General features: G+C 41.2%; 1 protein-coding gene across 1 annotated transcript in view; it reads right to left on the bottom strand.

Annotated features, from left to right (window-relative positions):
• The window catches only part of CASTOR2 (cytosolic arginine sensor for mTORC1 subunit 2), a 223,915-nt gene extending 211,030 nt beyond the window's left edge, over nucleotides 1–12,885 (bottom strand). The window contains exon 1 of the mRNA XM_075852889.1: nucleotides 12,326–12,885. Coding sequence (XP_075709004.1) covers nucleotides 12,326–12,438 — 113 coding nt within the window. The 5' untranslated portion in view covers nucleotides 12,439–12,885. The remainder of the gene's footprint in view (nucleotides 1–12,325) is intronic.
• Between the last annotated feature and the right edge of the window lie 325 nt (nucleotides 12,886–13,210).

The following is a 13,210-nucleotide window of genomic DNA, read 5'->3' on the forward strand; positions in this document are numbered from 1 at the left end:
TGGAGCCCAACCTCGCAACTTGCAGGACTTATAGGATCTACTCCTAATGTCTGAGTGCCAGACACTATATGGATAAATGTATTGGGACACATAGAGCATTTGTGAGGTCAGACAATGTCGTCGGACGAGATGGCCTAGCTCGCAATCTCCATTCTAGTTCACCCCAAAAGTGTTTGATGGGGTTGAGGTCAGGTCTCTGTGTGGGCTAGTCAAGTGCTTTCACACCAAGCTTACCCAACTTGCCTGTTATGGACCTTGCTTTGTGCACTGGAGCACAGTCATGCTGAAACAGAAAAGGGCCTTCCCCAAACTGTTCCCACAAAGTTGTAAGCATAAAATTGTCCAAAATGTCTTGGTATGCTGAAGCATTAAAGGGAATGTGTCTCAAATAAAAAAAAATTAAGCAAGCTACTTATTTTTTTTATATTTTAAGTTATTTAGGTGTATTTTTTTTCTCCCACAAAGTGGGGAGTATTTAAAATTAAATAATAATTTGACATGTTTTCCTGTGTAGGCCACCAGATGGAGCACTTCCCAGAATTACAGAAAGGTGAATCAGGCAAAGCAACCTGACTCACAGCTGCTGTAAATGTGGGAGGGAGACACCCCATCTCTATTTTTGGCTACAAGCCAGGAAGAGGTGTCTTAAAATTGTCAAGCAGTGTCCAGGTCCATTTTGGGAGTGATTTGACAAATGGTAGCTGGCAGCACCTTCAGGACACACCAAAAGGCTTAGAATGATGAAAGTCAAGAGGGAAGACCCTGTGGTGAATCATTTTTCTGTTGACAGTTTCACACGGCGTGTACTTTACAAGTTTTTGGCATATTTTATGAACCAAAAAAACAAGTAAAAAAACACTTGATTAAGCTCTCCATTTACATAAATGGTAAAGAACACTGTTAGTATATGCAACACGCTTTTTACGTGAGCGTTGTAAAAAGCTGTGTTGCGCAAAAAAAAGGCATCGGGTCAATTCTTTGGCACGTAAATCGTGCCATATGTTCCCATAGTCAATGGGAGTGCTAATTACGCACCAAAATATGTGCAAAAAGTGTGTGCAAAAAGCATGCACAAAATGCGTGAAAAAACACGCAAAAAAAAGCTTAAAAGAAAACGCTTGATTAAGCTTTTCATTTACATCAATGGGAAAGCAAGCAGTTAGTACACACAATGCGCTTTTCTACGCGAGCGTTTTAAAAAAAAACCGTTGCGTAAAAAAATCGGGAATCGGGTCAATTCTTCGTGGCTGAGTTGCTATGGTTCATAAAGGCTTCCACTACTCACAATTGATAGTTGAATACCTAGGAGGGAAGACATTTTATGCACTGACTTGTAACAACAGTGGCATCCTATTACACTACCACGCTGGAATTCAGTGAGGTCTTTAGAAAGACCAATTCTTTCACAAATGATTGTAAAAGCAGACTGCATGGCTAGGTGCTGGATTTATACACCTGCAGTATTCAGACTGAATAAAACACCTGAATTCAATAATTAAGAGGGGAGACCCAATACTTTTGTCCATACAGTGTACCTCGGGTCATTTTCAGATGTCCAGTGAAATCCATGCCTCGACTGGTCAGATGTTTTTGCAGAATGCGGGGAACCTACACAATATTAGGCCGGTGGTTTTAATGTTATGGCTGAACGATGTATGTCTACATTTTAAATAACTTGTATCGCAGCTGTCAGCCTCACCTGAATAATTTTATAATTATTTTTTTTTTCTTTTTTAAGTGGATGGAATAAAAGGTTTGTTATCTTTATAAAATACAAAGCAATGTCCATCATTCATTATGTTGGCTTTGAAATGTACTGGGACCAAACAGTATTGGAGCCAATAGTGGTGAATGTGCACCAACAACTGTGCTGCTATTTTTCCGAGTATATTATTAAAGACACTTATCCAGATTTCTTCAATGTGCAATATTCTGTAAATGACTCTAAAACAGATCACACTTAAAGAGGCTCTGTCACCAGATTTTCAAATCCCTTTATCCTATTGCATGTGATCGGCGCTGCAATGTAGATAACAGTAAGGTTTTTTGTTTTTTTTAAAAACGAGCATTTTTGGCCAAGTTATGACAATTTTTATATTTATGCAAATGAGCCTTTCTTAAAGAGGCTCTGTCACCAGATTTTGCAACCCCTATCTGCTATTGCAGCAGATAGGCGCTGAAATGTAGATTACAGGAACGTTTTTATTTTTAAAAAACGAGCATTTTTGGCCAAGTTATGACCATTTTTGTATTTATGCAAATGAGGCTTGCAAAAGTCCAAGTGGGCGTGTTGAAAAGTAAAAGTCCAACTGGGCGTGTATTATGTGCGTACATCGGGACGTGTTTACTACTTTTACTAGCTGGGCGTTCTGACGAGAAGTATCATCCACTTCTCTTCACAATGCCCAGCTTCTGGCAGATCACGCTGTGACGTCACTTCCCCAGGTCCTGGATCATGTCGGACGAGCGAGGACACATCGGCACCAGAGGCTACAGATGATTCGGCAGCAGCATCAGCGTTTGCAGGTAAGTCTATGTAGCTACTTACCTGCAAACGCTGATGCTGCTGCAGAATCAACTGTAGCCTCTGGTGCCGATGTGTCCTCGCTCGTCTGACACGATCCAGGACCTGGGGAAGTGACGTCACAGCGTGATCTGCAAGAAGCTGGGCGTTCTGAAGAGAAGTGGATGATACTTCTCGTCAGAACGCCCAGCTAGTAAAAGAAGTAAAAACGCCCCGATGTACGCACATAATACACGCCCAGTTGGACTTTTACTTTTCAACACGCCCACTTGGACTTTTGCAAGCCTCATTTGCATAAATACAAAAATGGTCATAACTTGGCCAAAAATGCTTGTTTTTTAAAAGCAAAAACGTTACTGTAATCTACATTGCAGCGCCTATCTGCTGCAATAGGAGATAGGGGTTGCAAAATCTGGTGACAGAGCCTCTTTAAGTTGTACCTATGGTTCAAAACAGTTTTAAAAAAAAGCAACCATAACCGAACATTTTGTCAATATACTTGACTGGGTTTTAGTGTTCCGCTCCAGCGCTGTGGAGCACCGACCCCTTATTCTGCTGCACTTTTATACAGCATATAGTGAGCTTTATACATAAGATGAAATATCATATGTTTATTTTATTCATCCATATAAACACCTTAAACCTGTTCTTCTCTAATTCCACAGCAAATACAGGAGGAGGCCTGGACTTATGAAGAATTTAATTGGAAATCCAAAACAATAATTTTTCATTTTCCTTTACCCATATCAGCACCAGTAGGAGGTATCACATAAAAGCATTAAGGCCCTTTTATACCGGCTGATAATCGTTGATCGGCGCTCGTCTGCACCTGCCACACGGAGCTATGGATGGGGACGAGCTGTCGTTACTCCGATCACTCGTCCCCATACATTATTATCATGTCGGCAGCGCGTCTCCCTGTTTACACAGGGAGATGTGCTGCCGACAACAATAATATTTTAACTTTTTTAAAACGATACGAACAGCAGATAATAGAGCCTTTGCTCGTTCATCTGCTGATTGCCGCCCTGTTTACACAGCGCAATTATCAGCAACGAGCGTTCTATGAAAGCTCGTCTGCCCGATAATCGCCCAGTGTAAAACCCCCTTTAGAGTTGGACAACCATCTCCGCAACCTTCTAAGTTGCAGGAGTCCACTTTAGGAAGTTCTGCCCATTCTGCTATCAGTCCTTTAAGTTGTAGCAGCCGATGCAGCGGACAGGGTGCCAACCTTCTTCTGCAACTGAGTCCTATGGTCATCTAAAGGAGTAAATGCTCAATGGCTACTGAGGTCACATAGGAGAATTACATTATTTTCCACTGGGAATGCTCAGGAAGGAATGTGCAGGGTTTGCTGGCCCATTTGGCAACAACAGGAACAGTGGGAATCAATCTTCCTTCTCTAAATTTCTCTCCTAGCAGTTAACGTGTTCATGGGAGGGGGAATCAAAAGTTTTCCGTTTTAAACAGAAGCGGAGGGGACCTTAATCAATGGTTGCCCCATCTAAAGGGTAACTCCCACCTCAAGCTGAATAAAATGGAATACTCTGGGGAACGACTGTACCTTGCTCATTCTGGAGTGCCAAGCAAGGCCCTTAGTCTCATACAGTTTCGGTTTAATCAAGTAAGATATATCCCAAAAAAAAAGGAGTACAAAAAGACAGTCAATAGTGCTTTTATGATTTTACAAGCAGTCCTGGAGGACACCCCTAAATTACCAATCTTGCTGTAACAGTGCAGGGTTGGTGTTCAGGATCATCCACAGATTATAAAAGGGTTTAAAGGATTAAATTCCACATTCAATTTGGTCAAGTGTGCCTAACTGGGATTTCAATATAAATGGAAGAAGCTGAAGTTTCACCTTTTCATATCCCCCAGGTTTTTCCGTTCACTGTAAAGTTGGACTAGCACCCCTCCGATAGTGTAACTATTATTTTCCTGTGCAACTACTTATGAAAAGTAAAGGAAAACATTTTTTAAATAAAATATTATTTATGCATGATATATCAAAATACCCCAAACACTTAACAATATTACATGCGCTCAGTGAATGCTTCTACTTTTAGGCTGGATTCACACGGAATCTTTTGCAGGCAGAAAATCTGCCTCAAAATTCCGTTTGGAATTTTGACGCAGATTTTGATCTCCCTGCACGCCGATTGTCGCTGAATTTTTTGCCCGCGGCCATTGAGAACCGCAGGCAAAAATCTCTGCGAAATACACTTTCTCTGCCTCCCATTGATGTCAATGGGAGGTCAGAGACGTAAGCGCCCGAAGATAGGGCATGTCCCTTTTTTTTCCTGCGAGCCGTTTTTTCCACTCGCGGGAAAAAAACGCCTCCGCCTCCCATTGAAATCAATAAGAGGTATTTTCAGCTGTTTTTTGGCGCGGTTTCCACATCAAAAAACGTGTCAAAAAACTCCATGTGAATTGACTATTGTAGCCATTGACTCAAATTAAAGGTGTTTAGTATACAATGACAATATTTATAACATGTACTAAGGTAGAAGAAAACCAGCACAATTTCAAAACAAAAATTAGAGCATACGTTAAAAGATTTTCTGAGAATCGGACTAACGCAAGAAGGTCTCCCAAGTAGGTAAATAAACGTTATGATATGCACACATCAGAGTAGCAGGATCAAGGAGTGCCAGAGCAGTATTTAAAAGGCATGTATATAACAGAGTTAATTCGTTTTCCATCCAGGAGACCTTCACAGAAGTTTTTACGATTGTCAAGTTTTCAAGTTTTTTTTGTAAGTAAAATACAATGGACAGATGTTTGATATTTGCAGACATTTTCAGGTGTCTTATCTAAAGGAGACCTAAAAGGTAAACACGTTAACTGTAAGTAGCTATAGGGGGTGCAGAGGTAGAGTTGCACCTGGGCCCTTGCCTCTTTGCCCAATAGGAAGGCACAAGTACTATAAAGGGCACATGATAGGTGGTGGCTAGGAGCTTCAAGCTGTGCCAGGGGGCAGCAAACTCTCTCTATTTTCAAGTATCCATATAGGTTACTCTTTAGACGTGATACATATATAGGAATTTATGGACGTATCACATGCACTGGTAATAATAGGTGTCCTTCAAGTTTAACAGAGGAATATGGTAGAGGTCATTGTCACCAGTGAGAGATATCAAGACAATCATACAAAACACATAATGGTATGCATTTCACAAATTGGTAATAAAATAGCTTGTTTACTCAACTTCTCTGGCAGCCTCACATATACAACGTATATAATTAACTTTACAACTGAAAGGAGTTAAAGGGCCCTTTACACCCGCCAATCGGCGATCGTTTGCTCCTGTCACACGGAGCTATAGATGGGGATGATTACGTTACTCCGATCGCTCGTCCTCATACATTATTATTATGTCAACAGCACGTCTCCCTGTTTACACATGGAGATGTGCTGCCGACAACGATAAGATTTTACTTTTTTAAAACGATACGACCAGCAGATGATCGAGCGTTTGCTCGTTCATCTGCTGATTGCCGCCCTGTTTACACAGGGAAATTATTGGCAATGGCCGTTCTATGAACGCTTGTCTGCCCGATAATCGCCCAGTGTAAAACCCCCTTTAGAATGTAGTATTTGTTTGTTTGTTTTTATCATATGGATAGAATAAACTAAACATGCCTGAATCCTGCAATATAAATCAGCACAGGTTAACCTGAGTTATTGGTATGAAGAAAAATTTAGAATGACTCATTCTATTCTCAAATCTATTTTCAAGAACTGCCTCTCAAAAATATTGACAGGTGGCAATTTTTGGTTTTTCCCTATGGGATTTTATACAAGACAGAACATACATTCTTTTCATTTAATACATACATACTCCAGAACGACTGTTGCTCAACACAATAGACATTAAACTTTAGTAAACCCTGAAATCAAAGTACGCTGCATAGGCTTTTGTAACAAAATTCAGCTAGTAGAACTTTCCACCTAAGATATTGAACTTTACGTCGGTAAAGTTTCTATGAATGACCGCACAGCGTGATCTAGCGAAACCACGCTGTGCTGTGTGAGTAAGTCCTCAAGAATCTTTACCGAAGTGTCGGGAGTGTGAATAGACATCGCGTCCTACCTGGAGGCAATGTCTATGCACTCTCAAAACACTTTGGTAAAGTTAATGTGGGAGTATGTGACTGCACAGCGTGATCTCGCGAGATCACGCTGTGCAGTGAATACAAATGGACATGAATGGAGAGAAGTGTATGACGCTGATTGGTCAGCGTCATACACTTCTCTTTACAACACCCAGTTGGTCAAAAAGTAAAAACACGCCCAGTTGTCTATTAAGAAACGAATTAGCATAAATCTAAAATTGTGCATAACTTGCGCAAAATTTATCGTTTTTCAAAATAAAAACCACTGTTGTTATCTACATTACAGCGCCAATCAAATTATGTAGGAATTTATAATCTGGTGACCAATTTGGACCAATAGTTTTGCTCAGTGGTCCAAAGTCCTGTTTTCAGATGAAAGTAAATTTTGCATTTCATCGGGGGATCAATGTCCCAGAGTTTGGAGGAAGAGTGTAGACGCACTTAATCCAAGTTGCTTGCGGTCCAGTGTGAAGTTTCCACAGTCAGTGATGGTTTGGGGAGCCATGTCATCTGCTGGTGTTGGTCCACTGTGTTTTATCAAGTCCAGAGTCAGCGCAGCCGTCTAGCAGGAAATTTTAGAGCACTTCATGCTTCCCTCTGCTGACAAGCTTTATGGAGATGCTGATTTTATTTTCCAGCAGGACTTGGCACCTGCCCACACTGCCAAAAGTACCAATACCTGGTTTAATAACCACAGTATCACTGTGCTTGATTGGCCAGCAAACTCGCCTGACCTTAACCCCATAGAGAATCTATGGGGTATTGTGAAGAGGAAGATGAGAGACACCAGACCCAACAATGCAGACGAGCTGAAGGCCGCTATCAGAGCAACCTGGGCTTCCATAACACCTCAGCAGTGCCACAGGCTGATCGCCTCCATGCCACGCCGCATTCATGCAGTAATTAATGCAATGGAGCCCGACCAAGTATTGAGGGCAGATACTGTACATATTTTCCAGTAGGCCAACATTTCGGTATTAAAAATTATTTTTGAAATTGGGCTTATATAATATTAAAATTTTCTGAGATACTAAATTTTGGGTTTTCAAGAAAAAAAATGCAGGAAATAGATCACTTTGTGTGTAATGAATCTATATAATATAGGAGTTTCACTTTTTGAATTAAAGGAACAGTGTCACCAAATTTTTTTTTTTTATATCAGTTTGATGTTAGGGTTTTATTAAAAACGTTTATATTTATTTGTGTGTTTGTGTGTTACTTTTTTCTATTTTTACACTTTTTCTTCCCTATGGGGGCTGCCATTTTTTTTTCCATTTCTGTATGTGTCGATTAACGACACATACAGACATGGAATACGGCAGCTCCAGTCCCATAGGGACTGCGAACGGGGCCCGTTCCATCCACTATCGTGTACGCCGCAGTGTGGGAACGGCGCATGCGCTGCTCCCACACAGTCCGATTTTAAATGCGCGCCGTCCGGCGCCATTTTCCTGTGGACCGGAAGTCGCGGCCGGGCAGTAAGATTACTACTTCCGGTCGCGGCTTCTGGACTTGTGCACATGGAGCAGCGGCAGCAGACGGAGCGGACGGACCGGAGGGAGCGGCGGCGACTGGAGCAGGTAAGTGATTTCTATGTATGTTCGGGTTTCAGTGTGTTTTACTAGTGTATGTAAACCTTCTACACTGTGTGTTAGCTCAAAAAATGGCGACACACAGTGTAGGAGGTTAGACCGTTCAAACCCCTCGTTTCTCCCGGCACTAGCCAGGATAAAGGAGGGGGGATTCTGAGAGCTCACTAGAGCGAGGGATTTTTTCCCAATTTTGCAGCATAAAGCAATGTGGTTGCTTTACCACATGCAATGCTGCAATTTTGGGAATTGCTCCATCTAGTGACCAGTGCTGGGAAATATTATAAATTGAATCCAATTTATAATATTTCCTGACTCGTGAAAAAAATAAAAAAAATTAGAACAATGTTTAATCACCTATACACTAACTGTTTAATTAAAAAAAAAAAAAAAAAAACATGTTTTGCTGGCAACACATTCCCTTTAAAGTACTGAAATAAATTAACTTTATGATAATATTCTAATCTATTGAGAAGGACTAGTATATATATATATATATATATATATATATAACATATAGTTCATAATGATACGTTTGTTGACAGATTACTTTTAGCTTAGCTTGATCTGCTTCTTTTCTCTACAGTTATGTATATGTAAACATATGAATGGATAAATGATGATGTAATGTTATTATGGAGAGATGGAAGGCGGCCAGGTTTGTTTTTTCTACAGCATTCACTACTTATATCTGACAGTCCTCAGACAGAAAGGTATGAGTCTTCAGCAACAGTTTACTAAAAGCAGAGATGACCTATTATTGATAGTAAGGAATATATAAGTAGATACAAAATATAGATGTGATATTGGACAAGGTGTCTAGATAATTATCTTAAAAACAAAAATTTATTTTTCTGGCAAAGAGACTGAGGCGGATTATTAATGTGTTGTAGCAGTAAATCCAGAGAGGATCCTGAAAACTGTTTCAGGTGACATTCGCAATATTTATCAAAATGTATCAACTTTGTTCCTGCTGCGGTTTTGGTGTTTGTTTTTTTTTGCAAGGGAGCTGTACAGGATTAGATTGAATTTGAAGTGAATGAAGCCGTACTTCACTGCTAGAGACAACCAGTGTGGACAGGTGGGGCACTGTTGCAACCCTGGACAACCCCTTTAAGGCACTTCGAAATATTTTCTTCCAAACGAGGCATGGCATGGACGTGATGGGGTGTGGAATTTAGTTGCAGATGTAAAACGGTCTGAAAATGTGATTATTATGAAGAGTATTGTACTTTCTCTTATTGCTCCTCTAAACCCGTCAATACCCAATATAGGTGCCATCTTGTATACCATTGGTTACTGAACCATCTATGAAGCCTCCTTGAATTAGTGTGAACTTGACCGAGTCTATAGAGCTGAATTGCACTTGCTTTACTAAACTCGGCGCCATCTCCTCATTGTTATTTCCAAAATTGTTGGCTTCATTGTGAGCCAGTTTAAAAAACAAAGTTGAAAGGCGTCCGACAGCCCATGAAGAAAAACCTAAACACACTTCCCTTTTGGTGCTAAATTATTTCCTATCAGAAAAAAATATTGCCGATCTATCGGTTTACCATCTAATATGTATTGCGGTGTCCCGACTCAGATGTCAGGGGGTGGTGGTTGGGGGGGGGGGTTTCGGGCATGCTGAAATACAAAATGCCCGATCCTTTTGTTTGTTAGCAGATAAGCTGCTGCCAAAAGGAGTCTTCTCCCTATTAAAAACACATAGACAATTTGAGAATGCACGTGTATGGGGGGAGTCCTTAGGAATAGCTGACGGCCCAACAATCATTCAGCTGACAGCTATCTAAACCGTATGGCCAGCTTTTGGTTACGCAAGCATTCAGTTCCGTCTCTCAGTAGAGGAGCTTAAGAAGGGGGTGGCCTAAAAAATGAGCAGTCACAGTGCCAGCCCCTTTAGGTCACCTTGTTGATGAAGCGCCGACACCAATGGGAGGAGGCTAGCAGAAATCACATGGGGCAGTGTCGGCGTATCAGGCAGGCAGAAATCACTTGTGACGGTGCGTCAAGTTTCCTACATCACGTGACCGTACTTTCAATCGCCTTTTCTGCACAGAATTGAAAATGTACTTGGATTCTTATTCTAGGAATAATAGTGATCAGTTTTAGGTCTCTGGGTGACCCCTTTAATAAAATGTATACACAAGGCCAGAACAGACAGCATTGACAAAATAGTGCTGTAAACTTTTGGGAAAATGTACTTACAATATAATATGTGAACTCCGCCCTAAACGCCACTTTTTAACATACAAAGACACATTCATTTGCGTCAGTGGATTGCAGTGGGTGGCAAAAAATGGTAGAGAAATAGGGACCTAAGACTCCTCAAAATGGCGCAATACTTGATAGCTAAGAATAATCATAGTTGTGCGACAGTGACGAATATATAAACCAGTCGATTTACATAGGCTGCTGCCCTTTCCATGGATACCACATACAACTATATTGATAAACATGTTCCTCAGTTTTACTAATATATACAAGGCCACATTATAATCAGTCAAGTAATCTAAACATAGCAAATAGTGATACACTCCAGACCTCTAAACATTTACATAGGAGGTGTTTACCCCAGTCGCTTATTGACAACCCTCAGTAAACATCTGTTTGGTATCAGATTAGGTGTCCCCACAGCACAACAATGAACATTATAATGGACAGTCAATCCACATTGTCGAGTACAACCTGCAGTATTCAGCTTCAGCGTGGAAAATGAGGCCATTCATTGATACACACGGCTCCGAGCGTTCGTTAATTCTAAAACCACAGGACTAATAATGCAGTATTTACAACAACAAGGCCCAGAATGCTAAAAGGGGGGTTCACTAAACCCCCAGACCCCTCCAGCTTATAGTATTGCATCCATAGAAAAAGCCAGGCCTCAGTCACAAACAGAGCGGCTCTTTGTGTGAACTATTGAAGTAACATTGACTTTTTCCACTCTTTGTAAACATCTATTTAATCAAACATGCAACAACTGGCCAGGCTGAATGGCAGGACTAAAACAAAAGGGACAGTACCATATTTCATCCGCCCGACACGTCCCTGGCGCTGGGTATTTATGCCCAGTTATTTGCTGGTGTTCATAAACAACCTATAGAACTAGAATTCTAGAATTGATCCAGAGACCTGGGGGCACCGATATGTGAAAAAGGTTTAGCAGCAATTACTGAATAATTAAATTAACCCCTTTACTCCCCATAGGGTGACTGCCCGGCCTTGGAGCGTTTAGGAGAACTGCAGGGGGTCGTACACATCATTTTCACACGTTGGATTTAAACAGTTGCATCCCCCAGTGCAGAGGCAAAGAAAGTAAACAAGGGTCTGGAATAAATTACTTTGCAAACAATGGCAGAGCTCAACCACTGGGGAGACAAAAGCTCCAAGTAATATCTGTGCACATTTCTGCAAGCCCCATATAGACTGCCACTCCCCCTTCTCCAAACCAAGCCATTGTTTCCAATGGACCATTGATCCTATAGGCAAACTTTAGCAATGTGTTTTTCTAAGTTGTATACAATTGCTGCCCCTACAGAACAATGGGCACAAGTCTTATCCTAAAAAAATCTAGTTACAATGTAGTACAATGGGCTCCTATAGAAGATACAGTAGATGTACATCAGGCCTCAAAAACAAATTCAATGCATCATTAAAGCGCACATAAACAACTCGTCCAATATAGGACAATAATGCAAATACCCGTCCCATGTTTACTGTACACAGACATACATCTGGAGAGATCAAGCGGGGCTAGGGGGGGGCAAATTGATTATTAAAGGTTCCAGCCTGCATTGTAGGGGTATATGGAATGAAACAGAGCGTGTACCATATAGAACTATGAAGATCCATATATATATATATATATATATATAAAATTTGTTTATTTGTATTTTTTGTGCAAAAACAACACCTGTTCCATTCATTCAATGCTCCCTCCAATGCATCCCAATGACAGTCTCATTCACCAATTCAATGACATGAAGTTGTTTTTCTCCGGGCTTTGTGCATCCACAGCTAGGGAATCAACCAGTGAGAAGTGACCCAGTTCTTATGCCCTCATGCCCTCCTTTGCAATGCCCAGGCTGCCACTTACCTGGTTTTGGAGGACAGAAAGGCAAGTTTGATTAATCCATAGGTAAACAACTGGATGTTCTCCTTGGCTATGCTGGCTACTTTTAGCCTGTGCTCTAGGATATGCAGTTCCATCTTTTTCTTCTTTTCATTTGTAGATCATCTAAAGGGAATAGTGTTGTTGCCTTTTGTGTCGATTGCAGATCTTTATCCTTTTTTTCCAGTGCAGCTTGTAGGGAAAGTAAGGAAGGAGCAGTAAATGTGGAGACGGGGGGATCAGAGGGAGAGGGGAAGATGAGAAGCTGAATGAGTTCAGGAAGACTCGCACAGCAGCGGCTCCAGAGTGCAAAAAGCAGCTGGTGCTACACTGTAACAAACAACTTGCCACTCAAGCTGATTCCCACTGCGCATGTGCGCCGGCCCTGAGGCATACCGGGAAATGTAGTCCAGTATGCAGCTGAGGAAAAAGACGCTGCGGCGTTGTTTGTGGCTTGTACTTGCAGTATTTCTTGTTATTGTGACGTGAAGTCATGGCACACTAAAGCGCTTATTGGAAGAACAGAAAATGTAAATGGACATTAAAGCCCCACTGCTTTGTATGTCTCATGTGCCGTGCAGTCGTGACACTGCGATTTGTTTTGTTCGAATGACGCTGCACTTAAAAAGAGACTAAACCTAAGATCTATTCTAGTTTATATGCGTTATATTCGTACATGTAATCTATTGTTCCCTGGTATTAGCCATGTCATACTGGGGAGAGACTTGTTTTCAATGGGATTGCTGACAGGAAGTCCAGAAAAATACCCCATGCACACTACCCCATGACTTCCACAGCATATTGAAATCAAAAATTGGTACAACCCTTCCTTTCAGCATTGGAGGGGTTAATGCGGCGCGCAAACCAGTC

The sequence above is a fragment of the Rhinoderma darwinii genome, chromosome 2 (assembly GCF_050947455.1).
Source record: "Rhinoderma darwinii isolate aRhiDar2 chromosome 2, aRhiDar2.hap1, whole genome shotgun sequence".
NCBI lineage: Eukaryota > Metazoa > Chordata > Amphibia > Anura > Rhinodermatidae > Rhinoderma > Rhinoderma darwinii.